Source organism: Podarcis melisellensis (assembly GCF_964234715.1).
Source record: "Podarcis melisellensis genome assembly, chromosome: 12".
Taxonomy (NCBI): domain Eukaryota; kingdom Metazoa; phylum Chordata; class Lepidosauria; order Squamata; family Lacertidae; genus Podarcis; species Podarcis melisellensis.
The window spans coordinates 14,016,469-14,035,399 of record NC_138544.1 but is presented as its reverse complement, the minus strand read 5'-3'; the positions used below and the strand labels follow the sequence as shown (position 1 = coordinate 14,035,399).

Below are 18,931 nucleotides of genomic sequence, written 5' to 3'. Positions count from 1 at the left end.
ATCAGGGGTATTTAGGGGAACCCAATGATTTTGAGAGGTTTTGTTTGCTTAGGTAATTTTCACGTATGGTTCATTTCAGACAAATGACACCCCATATCAATATCAGGCGGCAAAGCTGCATCCCATGCACTGTATCACCTCAGAAGTAAACATGTAGATTGGTCCCAAAACCAAACAAGGGCTAGAAGGCCACCTCATTCTGATCTCTTGCAAACGGCACTGAAGGAAGATGTGTAAAATTGCACTCAGTGCACTCCTGGCACAATCCTGTCCATGTCTACCCAGAAGTAAATCCTGTTAGGTTCAATGGGGCTTACTTCAAGGTGAGACAGCATATAGGCAAGGTTGGGGAATCTCAGGCCCAGAGGATAAATGGGACTCTTCTCCTGAGTTACACCCCCTCTTCCCAGGCCACACTCAACAGAGCTACTTCACACCCTCCATGAGTGTTTTTGGCCTCGCTGGAATGTGTCCTTGAATTTAGATGATGCCTCTTGCCTGCCTGGATGGATGGTGGAGAGCAGGATCCGAGCGCATGCAAAGCCAGTCAACAGTACAAAGACAAAAAATTTATTTGCTCCAGGCAGGTAGCTTTTCTTCCCTAATTGAATGCCACGGGTGAGGTATGTGAGCACAAAAAAGATCTGCTCTTGACTTCCCAGAGCAACAATGCTTTTGAAGCCCCACTGATCAAGGAGGCTGTGTTTATCCTGTCATCATCATGTCTGAGATCAGAGGATGAGACTGAGGTGGGTGGGGGTTGAAGAGACTCTTGGCTTTGGAATGCAAGGCTGAACTCTTTGTGCGTAATTGTTCACCGTGGAAAAATGCCTGCACAAGCAGTAAATGTTTCCAATGGGTTTTTGACAATTCGGACTTGGTCCAAAGTCATAGGACTTGTTGGGAAGTGCCCAAGTACTTTGATATACAACTGAAACAAAAGCAGAAAAAAAGCCCTCTACTTGACAAGTCAACCTGATGCTATGAACTTTCATAACCTCCCATATAAACTCATGCTGCTGCCTGGCTGGGGAGTGTTAATAAACTTGTGAGGACTTTTTGTTAGTGGCTGCACACAGCCAGCATCAATCTAAATCAACCAGCCTTAAGGAGCACTCTAAAAATGATCATAGGACTGGTCCTATCATTTGACAAGAGGTGCTGGCTCTCAGACAGACAGTTTTTACTGTCAAGAAATTTAATGTGTTGTGGTAGTATCTTTACTGCAAAGGAGGTGGTTTTTTTCCTGCTTCAAGTACCAAAATATAGCCAGCCTTAGGTACTATGTACCTTAATTGGGAGGAGGATGTTATCTACTGCTGTCTTAGGCACCAAAAATATTTTGGGCCAGCCATGGTAGAAATGTTTATTTGCCCCATTCCTGCATAAATCGGGGGGGTGTGTGTGTTAAAAATTAAACATAAAAGGGGGATGCAGGTAATTGTGCCCCTTCCCTACTTGACTTTGCAATGGTCCATTATTCAGTTGGAGGGGGTGGGGAAGGTTTTCTTTCCCTCACACACGCCTTTGGGTGTTAAAAGCACAGCCCTAGGTGCTTCATCCATAAAACTGAGAAGCACCTTGGCTGCAATATTCAGTCTAGCAAGGCCCTAAAATCAGGGCATGGGTGGGGCAAGGGGGCTGTGGCCACGGGCATGCAATTTTGAGGGGGCACAAACAAGGTGCCCCCACAAAGGTTTGGCTCTTGCGAGGATCGCCATCCCACCCAGGAACGTCCTGGCAGGGCTCACCCCAAGTTCCCCATCCTTCCCTGCCTGATGCTGAGCGGTGTCTCTGGGCCCTGGAGCCCAGCCTGGCCTTCCCACCACATCTGTGGCCCCCTTGCTGAATGGCTGCCTGGCCAGCGCTTGCTCACTCGACATGCTCCCCAGACAGTGAGCGGGCTAGGATGAAGGTGGGGAAGGGGCGACTCCCAGCCCTGCCCTCCTCTCCACAGGTTTCACCTGCCAAGGGCCACATTGGCTAACCCCCCGCAAGTGGCAAAGTGTGGCCCCACTTGGCTTTATAGGGGGCGCTCTGGCAGCGTCAGCATCAAGGACTGAGCTGGCGCAGGGGTTCCATTCCCCTCCGCGCCCTGGTCGTCGGCAAACCACGCTATGCTGCTGGCAAAATACACTTTTTAGCTTATAAGAAGAAATATTTTAAACTAGGGACTCTCAAATCCCATCAACCTCTGCCTGCATGGCCAAGAATCAGGAACGCTGGGTGTTTGACTCCAACAACATCCAAGTCAGATTGCCCACACCTGTTCTAAGGAAATGAGCTTACATTGACTCCCCTTCTGTGACAGTGAACTCTTCTTTGATTATGGCTGGTGACATAGGAGATCTGGAATAGCATTGCTAAGGAGCAGTAGCAAGATTTGCTCCAGTACCAAGCAAATGGTGAGGAGCTGTCATGTAGGCCCAGTAATGGGGGTTGGCAGATGAAGCTTTGGATTCTGGAAGTATGGGCAGAACCATGGAAGACAAGGCTAGAAAATCCACCCCCACCCCCCACTTTGTCCTCCCGAGTTGGAAAAGGTTCATGGCAGAGTGCAGTTCCCAACACTGTTGGCGGAAATTTGGGTTTTTTGTTAATGTCACAGTATTAAAACAAATGAAGGCTGCACACACACTACCTTTAAAGTGCATGTGAAACACATTTCCCCCTCAAAGAATTCTGGGCCCTATAGTTTACCTCTCCCAGAGTTACAATTTCCAGCAACCCTCAACAAATTACAGTGCTCAGAACTCTTTGAGGGAAACCGTGTGTTTTGAATGTACTTTAAAGGCATAGCATGTACACAGTTTTAGGGAAATGGTTCGTTGTACTTCTAAGTAAATAAACATCAATGCATTGATGTGGGAAATACAGATGTCCTCCTGGTCCTTCCATTGTCTGGGAGGTGTGATATCTGGAATATAAGAGTAAACAACCCATTGAGATAAGTAATCAAACAATGCTTCTCAGATTCTGTTCTTAATTTCCCTGTGCTTATTCATAATATACAAGGGATGAATATTCTCTGAAGCACAAGTTTGAAGCTTCTGTGAGATCAGGTTGGACAGCTGCCCCCCCTTAAGCCCTCATAACTGTGGAGGAGCTGCTGTGTTGTATTAAACCAGTGATCTGAAGAGAAATGTGTCCTAAAATGACCTTGAGACAGAATGCCAAATTGCTCCACAGATGCTGTCTAGAAGCATCCAGTGTCCTCAGTGGTAGTCAGATACTTAATGCAAAGTAGTAGCTTGTTGGGGGGTCACAAAGTAAATGTTTGTCTAAGATTTTGAGGGTACCTGTTCTTCCTCCGAAGTCTCAGAGTTAGTGTTAAATGGAGACACAATTTTGGTAGGTGTGGACCTGTGCTACAGAGCTCAGAAAGATTTCTGCTGGAGAAAGTTCAGCGGCTATGTTTTGCTTTCACGCTCAGATGATAACTGATTGCCACACTGTGACGGAATTTTCCCTCTAGCTTGACCGTATGGTTCGTTCTCCTTTTGCTTTCTACTGTCATGCATGACACATCTCATTTACTTGAGCCATCTGGATGCGCTTTAACTAAAGGTATTCCTTGTCCTACATTTACCTCTGGCTTCTCTTCTCCATATGTTATATGGCATTATCTGGAACCAGGAGTAGGGTGGCTACTTGCATATCACACACACATACACAAGAGGGACATGCATCACTTTTAAAAAAGAGGAGAAACTGGAACACATTTGCATAAAAAGTGCACATGCTAAATGCTAGGCATAGATGGAAATTTAAAACAATTACTGTAATTTAAATAGAAATGCAATACATCTCATCCTGGTTGGGCAGGCAGGAAGACTCAAACCAGGTGGCATGTGTAGCTTACTCAATCTGCTATCCAGGTGTTGGCAAGAAAATCCGACTCCTCTTTGTATGGTTCTGTATCTTTAAACTGGACTTGTAAACAGGGGCAGTCCTAGCCAGTTTCTACATTTGTTCTACTTCGTTCTACAGACAGTGTTCTGGACACCAGAAATGTATCTTGATATACAACAAGCTGACCTCTTTCTAGGTAGAGCAAGGCCAATATAACAGTGGTGCCTTCTAACCGTTTCAGTTATAAATTGTGTGTGCTCAAACCCTGCTTCAAAATCCAAAAAAAAGAGAGAGGTATTGTGATAAAGTGTAAACTATCTCCATTCCTTACAACCTGCCAGTGTTGTGCTGTATTGCCTTATGAGTGAAAGGGTGGGTTTGAATTGTCAGGTGCCCAGTATAATTGCTATAGGCCCAGATCCAACCTGCTGGCCATCCTGGCTCTGGTCAACAGAAATTAGCATTTTGAGATTTGCAAGGTTGTGTGTTTTCTGCACAGTGTGGTGAGTAACTGTTGTAAAGTACTTTGAGTGTTAGACTGGGCCTAAGAAGATCTGGGTTCGAATACCTGCTCACATGAAACTCACCAGGTGGCCTTGCCTCCCCACTCTGTGTCTGTCTGTGTCTCTCTCTCCGCAAAACCTACCTTTTGTGAGGATGAAGCAGGATACCCTCACATGCTCTGTCCTAACCTGTGTAGTTGAAGACTGAGCCATAATTGTTTAAAATAAATGAAACTTTACACACACACACACACACACACACACACAGAGAGAGAGAGAGAGAGAGAGAGAGAGAGAGAGAGAATGAGAATAAGGGTAAGAAATGGCATTTCTGCACTGCCATTAATACTTTATACATGTAGAATTTTTTTAATCAAAGCTGAAATTCTGTGGGTTTCATATTCTGTACTGGAATATATGTTTGGCAAGCATACAACCTTGTGTACAAATGACCCAACTGCAATGCAGGGAGTGAGCTTCTGTTGCCGTCACCTCAGTCCCAAACCTGCCATTCTGATTTTATGCCAGTTTGCTATGCTTTGGTTTTCTTCACTGCAATCTCTCTCCTTGCAGGCGTTCTACTGATTTTGGCACTGACAGAAGAACTCGTGTTTGCAGTTCAGGCACCGTTTCCCAGCTTGGCATCATCTTGGGGCCTCCTGACAGACAATAGCAATATCTCAGCTATGGGGATGACTCCTGGACACAAAGGCCGTCACACCACCAAACTCTTGCCCACAGCATCCCTTGCAAACTTTCATCCCGCTAGCTCAGTGGAGACTTACACTCCTTCTATTGGCCAGAAGGAATCAACCAGCAGCCATCCCATTGGCAACAAAGAACCATATCACTTAAACAACCAGAGTGCTCTGTTTTCCGAAAAGACTCTCCCCCAAGTGAATGTCTCTCAGGTTATCAACGGCAATTCCACAGAATTTACAGAGCCTTATCGAAAGACGGGGCAGCACTCTCCCCCGACTGTGAGGAACTGGTCTCCAGATCATCCCTTTCAGTCTCAGTCCACAGCCCACAGTCGTAGTAATGGCACCATGCTGGTAACCACAACAGACTCACTTGCATCTTTCCACAGTGATACCTTGGGAGGCCTTAACACGACAGGGAAGGGGAGCTCATCCGAACTGGTTACGCAGGAAACAGGTCTCGCCACCCCAGCAAATGCCCCATCAGCTGCTCCTGAAATGGTGACAGTGCCTTCTAAACCCCAGCGGTATGGCATATGGGATATTCTGGGCAAAAATGACTCTTGGGTACCCTCGAGCCAAACTACAAACCAGGGACCTTTTTTTGCCAGCCCTGGGACTGCAACAGCAGCAGCAGCATTTGGTCACTCTGGTCAAACGGGCATTGATGCTGATGTTTCTTCCTCGCATACAACAAGGAACCCAAATGAAACATCTACCGCACTGAATCCCTCTGGACGTGCCAACTTGCCAAGCGCAGAGCCCTCCACGTGGATGCCGAGTTCCACTTCAACAGCAACAGGAAACTTCCTAAACAGATTGGTACCCGCTGGGACCCGGAAGCCTGGTATGCCAGGAAACATTTCTCACGCCTCAGAGGAAAACAAGCCCCAGCACAGGGCAACCATTTGTCTCAGCAAAGTGGATATAGCATGGATCATTTTGGCCATCAGTGTGCCCATATCCTCATGCTGTAAGTTGACTTCTTTTTTTGTCATACTTTCTGTGGTAGATGTTTGTGATACTCCATCCTTGTGTTATGTATATCTAATGTCACGGAAGAGCCTTGAATCTTCAGGTGCTTGAAAACTGGATGCTGGGGATTGGATAGTTGCTTTTTTTTCAAAAGCAAGGCATTTCTACATAATTGGGTTTGCTGGTAAAACGTGCCTTTTACAGCTGGCTGGTACTCTTATGAGAAGAATAGTGCCTGTGTGTTTTGCCTCCTATCTCAGGTTCTACAAATGCTAGAAAGGTACTCTTTTAGAATGAAAACTGGTGATCTGGGACTTACAAGTCTAGCGCTCCCAATGAACTATATCACATATAGCATTAAGAAGGGAAAGAGCACTGGCTGGATTACTTTTCCCAGTTGGTCATGCAAACACTGTTGGGTCTAATTATTTTTTCTCTTCTACTTGATGAATATTACTTCATGGGAGTTAATTATAGCTAGTACTAGTCCATCAGGGGAGATTAAGGGATCTGGTTGTGGAGATACTTGAAGCACTGCAATTTCAGTTCTCCCACACCAAGCTGAATAGCAGGCTGTGGAATTCCCTATAAATGGCTGCTGGGATTTTAGTATCAATTGCCATTACCTCCCAAATCGTAATATCATGGTGTGTGATCCGGGCTGGAGATGGAACATGTAGTGATGTCTGGCCTTGCAGATACAATTAGTTTGTATCTTCTGCAAGACTGAGAGGTTGCCAGGATGGACTGAAACAGTGATCTACCTCTTCTGCGGCATACCTTCATAACAGGGATGGAAACATAGATAAGTGGCAGAGCACAGTAAGCACTACCTGTTTGTCTCATTCTGTGTGGCTGATGAGGCAGCCACATCCTGCTCACTTTATGTGAGAGGAATTGCTAGTGACAGAAAACTCTTAAGAGGTGGTAGTAGTCTAGGCCAGTGTTTCCCAACCTTGGGCCTCCAGCTGTTTTTGAACTACAACTCCCATCATCCCTGACTAGCAAGGGATGATGGGAATTGTAGTCCAAAAACAGCTGGCGGCCCAAGGTTGGGAAACACTGGCCTAGACAAATATGTGCCATGCTTTGTTCACTTTTGGATCAAGAGGCAACCATGTCAGATCCCAAAACAGTCTTAATATAATGCCAACAGCTGAATGGTCCAGCTTCTGGCTCATTCATAGTCCTTGGAGGGTTTGGGTAGCGGTTCAAATGCTTCCCAACTTCTCTTGTCCAGATAACAATGGGACAAAAGAATATGCCACGGACAGCAAATTTTTGTGTGTGTCAGTTCAACTTTTTTAGAAGCTCGTTTCTGTCTCCAGCCTGTAAATGGCTTTTTGGGCCAGATGTTGCTGTATTAGCATATTTCTCAAGTCAGCAGCTGGACTGTTCTGTTTGACTTTCTGTTTCCCTGAACAGCTCGTTCTCTCACGAGCTACACCCTTCCTGTCCAATTGTAATTCAGGGGATGGGACGCTTCGCAAGGCAGGTGCCATGCATGGTGCCGCATCAGGATAATAAGATAATGACAATAATCATAGTATAATCTTTCCTTGGCTCTGCTAACTCTGCAGGCTGCTTCCCCATCATCTCTGAAGTTGAAAGGCATGCATTACATACCAGATGTGGTACAAATGCCCACCCCGACAAGTCACTTTTCTTGTCATGGTAATGTGAAATAAATTACTTGCTCCCCCTGATGGACAGACCAGTTGCAGCTCCCTTGTACATGATCCCAAGGCAGAATGCTTTGGTTTTCCTGAAAATATGTTCTTGCCAAAAGAGTGCAATTTCATATTCAGCATCGCAGCACAGCTGCAACTGTAGGCTCCAAGGCAGATCACCTGACAAATGGGTCATGTAAGTAGGGAGGTTGCTGCCACCTTCAGGACACAAGGCAAATAGAGTCAACCTTTTGTCTGACCAATTTGCAGGTTTATTGTTGCGCACATTTTTTATTTTTAAAGTCTACGTGGTAGCTACCAGTCAGCACGTTAATGGCACAGGAAGCAAAACATGACACAGTAAACTTCAGTTTATTTGACTGGCAGGCAGTACATCAAATACAGTACAGGATTATTGTGACAACCACAATGAAAAATAGACATATAGGTGCACAAATGGTACACAGCTGTGCGACTGTGCAGTTAAGGAATTCTTAGACCCTGAACTTAATTATTGGAAGAAGGGCATTTAGCTATCAATGTGTTAGTACTTTATGTACTTCAAACTGATAAGACAGCCCTACTGTATCTGGGGTCTTTCTTGCTCATTCTGCTGTGCAGGGCCCTCAACTGATTATTGTTACATCCTCATGTTTATATGCTACCTCTCTTCCAGGGAGCTTCTTCCTCTTTCCATTTTTCCTTGACTATAACCCTATGGGGTAACAGTGTGCCTAAGACAATCCAGTGCAAGTGTGCCACCTTGCACAACATCACACCCTGTGGCATGTCGGCACACCCAGGGTGGGCTGACATCACTCGTGCACGCCCCACGGCTTGCACGTGACACAAGAATGCCCCACAACATCTGCACATGGCCACCAGGGAATTATGAGAGGGCCCAACCGCCCCCTTGAAAATTTCCCCTCCCGGCCCCCGCTAGTTGGTGCGCCTGATTCACAGTTAAACAAAGGTTTGAACTCAGGTCTCTCAGGTCCAACACACTCAGCACTATACCACACTGACTTATCTCAAATTCCTACCCTGGTGATGCCAGTGGTTGCGATTCAAACGGAGTCCCTCATTGTGTTGATATTTTAAGACTGCAAGATAAAATTTCCTAGGAAACATGCCTGCCCAGATATGGAAAGTCAACATTTTACTGACTGGTAGCCTTAGAATTTCCATAGTTTGGTTGGGTCTAGCTTTCCAACTGGATCTCGCTCCTACAATAGTTTATCCAGGTGCCTCTGTTCATGTTCTGCTTCTTGTCCTGGTGCCTTTTTAAAAGCTCACACAATTGAGAATAATACCACATGGCCATTCTCTAATCAAATTAAAGGGTTGTGGCAGCCATATTTCCACTTGAAAAGAAATGTGGCTAATCTTCCCATCACAAAGAAGTGGTGGGGAGTGTGGGATTAACTGAACAGTGAAATTCTGTATCAGTGTCCTTTTGCCTGCGCAATTCTAGGCAAAAGGGAATAAAGTATATAGAAATCAGGAAGGTGGAGATTTTTTGCACAGTGTTCAACATAAGTCCCCATATCCATAAATGTAACCAAAGAATGGAATTTCAGAAGAAGCATTTTCCAGGGTTAAAACAGCACAGGGGGAGGTACAACCATCCACAGGAATTCTCTCTTTTCAGAGCAAAATCTACAGAGTCCCAGCCAAATCATGAGAGCAGCCAAATTGTGAAAGACCACATCACGCAAAGCACATGTTCAGCCCATTATTGTCCGCTCAGGCCAGTTGGTTTGGCCAGCCAGGGAATGAAGAAGTAGTTCCCAAAATCTGTGTGGTTTTGACCAATGCATTAGGAAGTACAGAGAAACCCTGGAAAATATGTCCTCTATTTAACTAGTACTTACTGTACATGCTCAGCAGAGAAGCGCTAAGTGGCATTCAGTTCTTAACCATAAAAATGCATTTTCATCGTGTCACAATTCCAGTGGGTTTTATGTCCTCCTTGCTGCCTTGAATCGTAGCAAAATGTTCAGCACAATCACTTTGAAAAACTTCTCCAAGCTCTTGGAATCCAGACCTTTTAAGGAAAAAAGAAACCTACTGCTGTAACTAAAGGCTGATGTGATATAAAAAAGGAGGGTGGGAAAGCTGTAACTTCAATTCATGACTGTGAATTAATTTAGCCATTAATGCTCATGTGAAATGGAGGCCAGCTTGGGGTGTGGAAGTATCAGTAGAATACCAAAGATACATGTGGTGTGTTCCTTTGGATCCTGCTCTAGCTCATACAGTGGTACCTCCGGTTACCAACTTAATCTGTTCCGGAGGTCCGTTTGTAACCCGAAACCGCTCATAATATGAGGCGCGCTTTCGGTAATGGAGCCTCCCGCTGCTGCTGGCATGCAACTTCCACTCGCATCTCGGGGTGAAGGTCACAACTGGGAGCATCTACTTCCGGGCTAGTGGAGCTCGTAACCTGCAGCGTTCGCAAGGGGGACGGTACGTAACACGAGGTTCCACTGTATTTCACATCCTCAGAACACTTGAGCCCTCCTCCTGCTTTTATTAACTCAGTATATCAGCAATTGGTTAAGTTATGATTGGGTTTCGGATTCCTCACCACCACCACTGAAATTCAGGAGAAGCATCTGGCCCTTCTTAGCATCTGAAGGATAAGCCTTGCCACTGAGATAGGCTGCAGGTGAAGATCACCATTACAGTACAGCTTTAGTATGGTGTCTTCGCATGGATTGCCTTCTACGCAACCCTGTGCTTTCTCTATCCAACTCACTTTGCAAGCCTATTTATTCAGAGATAGATCCATTTTGCTCAATGGGGCTTATTCCCTAGTAAGTTTGCTTAGGATTATAACTTAGACACATGTCTCCCCCCCCCCCCAGCAAGACATGTTTAACCTTATTTGACGCTTACACTCACTTAGCGTGCATTTGCACTTTGGCTCATAGGTCAGCAGTGCTCCTTTTAAGTAGTGAATGCAGTTTAGATGTGTTTTGACACTGCAATGGAAGCCAGGCTGCCTCAAATTGAAGTGTATTGCCGCAGAACCTTGAAGCAGCTTTTACACTTATCTAATTCTCCACACCACATTAGGAGAGGTCTGCAGCAGCTGCTTTCATATCAGCCAGCATGATCCATATCAATGGAGGAAGTGTAAGTCAGCTACTTTGACATTCTGCAGATTGCTGTCTAACTTACCTGGCTGTCCTAGAAACGCTGATGTAGGAAGACCCAGAGCCATCAAGCTAAGTGGATTCAGCTCTTCAGGAGTGAGCCAATTCCTGGTCACACAGGTGTCTCTCCAGTGATTTCTTGGGGACCACCAAACCGAAGTCTTTCTCAGCCCTGCCACTTTAAATCTGTAATTGGAGAAGTCCAGAATTACATTCTTAGCCATGGTTCAAAGCATGTGGTCTGCCACTGAGCTGTGGTCTGTCCTGTGAAAGACTGGAGCCTATATTGGGAATTTCCATTGGTTTGAAACATCCAAGCCTGTAATATGATGCAGCTCTGTACCATTTACATTAAAATCACTTTCCATTTGGAAACCCTGTGTGGTAAATTACTGGTCATCTAACCCCAACTAACCAATATGCACCCCACACATGCAACTTTCATACTTTTAAGTTTGGGGTTCATGTTTACTGCCATTCCACTTGAGAATAAAAAAAACAAAGCAATCACTGTGGCTTAGATGCAACGAATCTGTCTTTCCAGCCCACCGGAGGCAAACCTGATGCTTTTCTGGCAACATAATTTGACAAACATCAAACCTAACATTTTCCAAAGGCTTACACAGAGATTTAGCTGCAAAACTTCTATCCACCATAACACAAGCTGTGTAATTAAGTATCTAAGCCATTCAGAATGGTCTGTCTAGGACTCTAGGTGAAAGTATTTTCAGATACCCTTCCCCCCTCCTCCGCCTAATATAGGGATTCTTTGAGGGCAGAAGAAGAAAGCACACAAATCATCTATATTAATAGTGATCTGAATTCTCAGAGTGCTGTTGCTTATGAACCCAAAACTGCACCATCTACAAAAGACAAGCTATGGCTGTGTACTATTGGCACACAATTTGAAGGGACCATGAGGGTCATTTAGTCCAACCCCGTGGTAAGTGACTTGAGCAGATGGGTGTGACTTAACGCAGTGGTTTATGAAGATGGGGACTGACCTCGGGCCAGTCATTCTCTCTCTCGGTATAACCTGCCCCACATGACGATTGCTAGAATAACATGGGGGAGGGGAGACCCATGTAAGCTGCCTTGATCTCCTTGGAGCAAAGGCAAGATGTAGTTGAAAGGGCATTTCCTAAGAACCCCAGGATGTCATTCCAAATATTGTTGATCCTGACTCAACAGCGACTGCATAAATAAGCCCTGAAAGAAGATCAATTCTAGGGGATGAATTCTTCTCTAAGTGGGCACTTACGTACCAAGTGCTTTTCATTGCCACCCTGGGACTCCTTGCCTACACATCTGTTTGTTTGCTTGGGGACTAAGATTTGTACAGTAGGAATTAAATGAATGGCACCGGATAAATGGAAGCAAAGAGCCCGTCTTAAGCATTGTGGTAGGCGTATAATAGCCTGCAGTTTTGAATGTGACAGGAGTAATAACTATATTTCTATTAATTCAACAAAGAGATTTGTAGCAGACACACACCTTTTCCTTTGAATAAAGCAGGAACTAAATCAACTGTTCTGATTAACAGCCTCCCCCCCCCCCCCAGTGCTCCCTGTTACTTTAAACAGAACTCTGACCCCCTACGCACTGGTAAAACGTCCATAATTTATATGGTGAGGTGGGAAACGTTCATTTGAATCCCTGATGAGCAGTGGGGCATAGTGGTTATTAGTCCCAGACTATGACCTGGGAGCCCAGAATTCAAATCCCAACTCAGCTACAAAGTTCACGAGGTGGCCTTTGGCCAATTGTCACTTCTCAGCCTAGCCTACCTCAGAGGGTTGTTTGTGAGGATAAAATGGGGCTGGGGAGGCCCACGTATGCTGCAAGGTAGCTCCTTGAAAGAAAGGTGGGCTAAAAATGCCATGCATAAATACAAAGAAACCTCCTATCACATGTAGCCACAGTGGCCAACTAAATGCCGATGGGAAGGTCACAAGCAGAACCTAGTGTGCAACAAGACTTATTTACAGTGGCTTTAGTCGTCAAACTATTCAAAGGGTCTTTGACCTACCAGCATTTGCTCCCCCACCCCCACCACACCAGCCAATATTGTTCATTTACAAATCTAAGATTAAAATTATGGCTCTTGGGTAGTTCTTGAAGTGTTTTCCTTGGACAAGCTCCTAGAGAGAAAGGAATCTGCCTTTTTCACAGGGTCTGTTTAGTCTGCCCATGTAACTAACAGCCTAGGTGTAGGATATTGCATCAAGAATAGATGTGTTTTATATGCTGTGGACCCGTCCCTAAAGCTGTTTTTTTTACCACATCTTTTCTTTGAAAGAGCAAGTATGTGGTATAATGGTTAGAGCATTGGGCTAAGCCGAGTAGGGGTGGGGGCAGTACTTGGGTTCAACTTTACCTTCAGCCTTGAAGCTCACTGTGAAATTTTGGGCCAGTCACTGTCTCTGAACCTAACCTACTTCACTGAGCTGTTGGGAGGGTAAAAGGAGGTGGGGAAATCATGCATGCTCCTTTGAGCTTCATGAAGGAAAGACAGAATATAAATGTATTTAAAAAGCATTCATAATCACTATTTTAGATAATCGGTGTACAGAACAATGCACAGTTATGGTTCAAAAGTTTCCCTGGAGTAAGCACTTCTGTTTGAAGGCTCTCCTCCCAGAATTCAACCCATTATTTCCCAGGCTAATAGAGACCCTGCAATTTGGTTGCACAAGTGAGAAACTAGAGTAACATAGGGGTCACCCAACCTGGCACCTGTGGGCGCTCATGCGCCCAGAGGCCATCACTGGCACCCACAGGGTCCAACTGAAATTAGGCTTGTAAGAAGCATTCTCTTGCAGCCATTAGACAGAGGGTCACATCCACACCATACATTTAAAGCGTATGGCTTTCCCCGCAAAGAACCCTGGGGGCTGTAGTTTGTTAAGGGTGAAAGGAATTGTAGCTCTTCGAGGGATAAACTGCAGCTCCGAGGATTCTTTGCAGGGAAATCCTGTGTTTTAAAGGTAAAGGGACCCCTGACCATTAGGTCCAGTTGTGACCGACCGGGGTTGCATGCTCATCTCGCTTTATTGGCCAAGGGAGCCGGTGTGGCCAGCATGACTAAGCCGCTTCTGGCAAAGCAGAGCAGTGCACGGAAACGCCGTTTACCTTCCCGCCGGAGTGGTACCTATTTATCTACTTGCACTTTGATGTGCTTTCGAACTGCTAGGTTGGCAGAAGCAGGGACCGAGCAACAGGAGCTCACCCCGTCGTGGGGAATCGAACCGCCGACCTTCTGATTGGCAAGTCCTAGGCTCTGTGGTTTAACCCACAGTGCCACCCGCATCCCAACCCTGTGCTTTACATGGGCATTAAATTGACTTTAAATGTATGGTGTGGGTGCGACATTCTGCAACGTGTGTGTGGTGCCCACGACAGCTTCTCCTTTTTACATGTGTGCCTAGAGGCCCACTGATTGTTACAACCAGTAACAAAGGAGAAGCTCACAGTTGTGTTTAAACTTCACTAGATGCAGAAATGTCTTGCCAGCATCGCCCAACAGGAAGCAAGCCTTGAGACTTTTAGCAGCAATAGCTGCTTCCTGTGCCCGTGCTAGTATGCTAGAGTTGATTTATTTATCAAATTTCTGCCCAGCACTTCTTCCCAAAGGAGCCCTGGGCAGCAAACATATCTATAATAAACAATACGATGAAAAATAAAATAAAAACCTATTTGAAACATTTAAAAGCTGTCAACGCAACATCTAAAAACAGTGAAGCACAATCAAACACGCAATTCATCATGTGTCTGACTTGGCCTGCCGAAACAGCAACATTATCACCAGGCGTTTGAAAGAATCCAATGATAGCACTTGCCTAGGGAGTTCCAAAGCACAGGTGCTGCCACACTAAAGGCATGACACCTGATGAGCATCACAGGAAGACAGTAGGCAGGGCAGAGATTTAATATTGTGCAGCTAACATGCAGTTCCTACCCATATGATTTTCCACAGCTATGCAATGCAAAAGAGGATGACTAGCCTAGCGAAGTGATTATGACTGGCTTAGATGAAATTGCCCAGATTTTGAAGCTTTTTCAGTAGTAATAAGAAGATAAGGCATCTCTTGATCCAAATCAAAACAGATACGATTATGCCAGCACTCTCTCTCAGTATTTTGTGTTAAGGATGGCGCCTGCTGTGAGACCTGATTATAGTGGCCCTGCTGGTAATATTAACTCAAGGCTTAGCCTTTGCTGTGTGCTGTGTTATCCAGAGAATCGTAGACGCTTAAGAAATTAGAATGGAACACGTGACCTCTGATACTACTAAGACTGAGAGCGGTATTTGGGCCAAGCATTACACAGCAGGTACATGAAGCAGCCCAACAGATTTCTAATGAAAAGCAGCTATGGAAAGGAATGGTGAGGAGGAAGGAGGGGCAGCTTAACCCCTTTCCTTCTGCCTATTCCCCACTTGCACCCCCCCTTCCCAGCTGCTTTTCCACCAGTGGGTGGGGAGAGTTACATATTTTCTTCCCACAGCTGGAAAAACAGCTGCACTGAATTTCAAACAGAAAAATGGCTGGAGGAGGAAGGCTTTAAGTAATCTTTACCCTCCTTCCACCATTAAAGTTATAATATAAATTCTACATATTACACTGGAGTTTCCCAAACTTGGGTCCCCAGCTGTTGTTGGACTAAAACTCCCATCATCCCTAGCTAACATGGTCAGGGATGATGGGAGCTGTAGTCCAACAACAGCTGGGGGCCCAAGTTTGAAAAACACCATTACTCTGTTTTTGAGTGTATTTCCTGGAAACAAGTTGTGAACACACTGGTCCCTTTGGCCTATAGGAACAGTGTCGAGCATTGTCAGCAGTTTGCTTCATTACAAACAACACACCTTGGATAAATACTCCACTGTATGTTTCCAAAGCCACTGGCAGGATTCAAAAGGCAGGAAGGGAACAAGCAATTATGTGTTTTGGTCTGGCCCATCCAGTCCAGCATCCTCTTCTCCCAGTGCCCAACCAGATGCCTATGGGAAGCCCAAAAGGAGGACCTGAGCACAACAGCAGTCTTCTCACCTGTTTACTCAGTAACTGGCATTCATACTGCCTCCAATAGGGGAGGTAGAACATAGCCTTCTCTTCCATGAATCTGCCTCTTCTAAAGCCATCCAAGTTGGTGTCTAACTACCTGTTCTGGGATGGAATGCCACTAAGTGCTGCATGAAAAAGCACTTCATTTTTTTCCTGTCCTGAATCAGAGGACTGTGCTTTTGTTCTTCCTGTGAGCTTCCCAGAGGCATCTGATTGGTCACTGTGAGAAGCAAGGTGTGGTGGCCTAGATTGCTCTGACCCAGCAGGGCTCTTCTTATATTCTTACATCTCTTTGATTCAGAACGTGAAAACATTAGGTGGTCTTGCATGGTGAAACATGAAAACATTAGGTGGTCTTGCATGGTGTTCTTAATTCATCAAATGTCGCATCTTCCAGTGGTACATGAACCACAATGTGAACTTTTCACAGATCTATGCATGCAACCCACAGACAATGGGGGGTAATCTATTACAATATACAGTCTATTACGCAAGCCACCGCCAACTAATTTCCCATTGTTGCACAAGCACACTCTCAAACATGTTTGTGTCAACAGCTGTCCTGCTCACCATCTGCTGCATGCGGAGAAAGAAGAAGACATCAAACCCAGAAACCAACCTGAGCTATTGGAACAATGCTATCACTATGGACTACTTCAACAGGCATGCTGTAGAATTACCCAGAGAGATACAGTCCCTTGAAACCTCAGAGGTAAGATCTGAACTCTGCTGGCAGTGAACCTCCCAGGTAGTTCATATCAAGAAGCGGATTTTAGCCACTCTGCTTGGCTCTCACATAGCGTTGTGAACTCACAGGGCCCTAATGATAGGAGAGGTAACTGGCAGAACTTTCCCTTTTAAGCGGTTCTGAAAGGCACATGGACCCCCTCAGATGCTACTCTTTGCAAACATGCCTTCTTGGCTTCCCTGCACATAGTGTCCAGCTTCCCATTTCTGTTGATGCCCCTCCTGTTACCAGCATATAGACTCCTCCTGGACCAAGACAGGGTGGCCTTGTGTCCTACTTTACAGAGGAGAGTACTCAACTCAAAGAGCTGTCCAGTCGAAATCCTTTTAAGAGTAAAGAACAAATGGAGACCAGGGGCCTTGAAGTGACCCATCTGTAGCACTGGACTGAGCTGGTACACCTGGTCACATCTTTCTCACTATACTGAGAGGAATTGTGTTTCTATTCAAATTGCTTCTAAATTTGCATCTCATCCAGTCATTCATTCATTTAATTTGTATGCCACTTTTCCACAAGAAAAATATATATATGCTGAAAGCAGCATGCTACAAAGAAACAGGTGTGCATCTCAAGCAAATGCCACAAAAAATTACATAATGACACATCAAAACAATGGCAAATATAATAGCATACCAAAAAAACACATTTCAATGCTACCCATATAACAGTATTACTTAAACAACACCCAGCATACAATAGCAAAAACAAGGGAGCTTCACAGTTTCACCTTGGTCCTAGAAATACACCTCCCATGAGGTTGCCACAGTCCCTTCTGCAGCAGCTTCTTACCAGGCTTCCAAGGGCAAAGGGTGGGGTAGCTGGAAACCCCCCTCCCATTATGTTGCTCCATTATGTAGCATGTGCAAATAAATGTCCTCTTTGGCCCTCTTTTTGGGTGCATAAATGGCTACCCTCACACCAAGGGGTGTTTTGCCCCAGCCCCACTGACTTCCGTTAGCCATCTTAATTTACCCAGTTTCATTCTGATCTTCCCCACACCGTCCAAACCACCTTCTCTGTCAGATTTTTCCCACAGCCCCATCTCTGTTTATACAGGGATGGAGAACCAGTGGTCCTCAAGTTGTTTTTAGAGCACCACAGGTTCCCAATCCTTGCTCTGTATATCTGTCCCCTCCCCCCTCTTTTCTTTTGGTTTCCAGTTTCTCCACACTTCCCTCAGGTTCTGTTTCTCAGCTGATAACCTGCTCAGTCTTTTTTGTTTGTTTCAGCCACTATCCTGCCTTTAAGCTTTCCTGCCTCCTTCCCACCAGGCTTCCCTACTCAGCCCCTGCTATCCCAATCTCTATGTGAGGGTTTCCACACTTTCTTCCAAGGAGCCGGGCTATTTATGAACAATTTGCTGTTGAGAGATTTTTCAGCTGCTAGAATGTTCACGAAAAGGACACGACACGAAAATCAGCAGTCACAGTTGATTCCATCACCTAGCATGGATCTAACAATTATACAATTTCACGTTTTTCAAATGACTACAACTCCCATCATCCCTGACCTTTGGCCAAGTTGCATGGGGCTAATGTGGGCTGGAGAACTGCAACATCTGGAAAGTCACAGGCCTCCAATTCTTAGTATAAAGGAACCACCTTTCTCTAAGGGGACACTGACGTTTCTGTCTCACCCTTAGCTCAGACCAGTGAATCCTGCGTATTACATTTTTTAACGCTTTGCTTTGGCCATACTGAACCATTGGTTGACTGGATACTGGATATTTTTCAAGACTTGCAAATTCTACCATGTTGACTGTCCCTTACTGTGTTTCTGAAGCTTAATATTTTCTTCCCTTTCTCTCCCCTGACCTTTTCCCCTGTAGGACCACCTGTCTGAGCCGCGCTCCCCAGCTAATGGTGATTACAGGGACACCGGCATGGTCCTTGTTAACCCTTTCTGTCAAGAAACGCTATTTGCAGGACATGAGCAAGTGTCCGAAATATGACTTGTACTTGCAGTCCAATCTCCATTGTCTCCAAAATCTATATATAAATCTATATATATATATAAATATATATATTATAAATATAACCTTTGTGTAACCTTGAATTATGAGCAACCTTTTGAGCTTCCCCCCCCCACAAGAATTATCGACCTCTTTTTTATAAGTGTGATTAAAAACTTTACAGACCAAACTCCAGCTTTATAAAATAAAAGTGATTTCTAAGCAAAAACGCCTGCTGAACCAGTTCCTTTTGTCGCCTTTGCTAGATGCTTTTAATTTGTACTCCACTTGCATGTAACCAAGC

At 45.1% G+C, this 18,931-nt stretch overlaps 2 protein-coding genes across 7 annotated transcripts in view; one reads left to right on the top strand and one right to left on the bottom strand.

Annotated features, from left to right (window-relative positions):
• Positions 1-18,856, top strand: part of TMEM108 (transmembrane protein 108) — a 181,766-nt gene extending 162,910 nt beyond the window's left edge. For 5 of the 6 annotated variants that reach the window (XM_081882996.1, XM_081882995.1, XM_081882999.1 and 2 more), the window contains 3 exons: positions 4,929-6,029; positions 16,486-16,640; positions 18,505-18,856. In XM_081882996.1, coding sequence (XP_081739122.1) covers positions 4,929-6,029; positions 16,486-16,640; positions 18,505-18,627 — 1,379 coding nt within the window. In that variant the 3' untranslated portion in view covers positions 18,628-18,856. The remainder of the gene's footprint in view (positions 1-4,928; positions 6,030-16,485; positions 16,641-18,504) is intronic. The other variant, XM_081883000.1, reaches the window with a different exon arrangement.
• LOC309353599 (C-C chemokine receptor type 5-like) overlaps positions 1-18,931 on the bottom strand; it is a 113,747-nt gene that overhangs the window by 2,383 nt on the left and 92,433 nt on the right. The gene's annotated exons all lie outside the window — the stretch shown is intronic.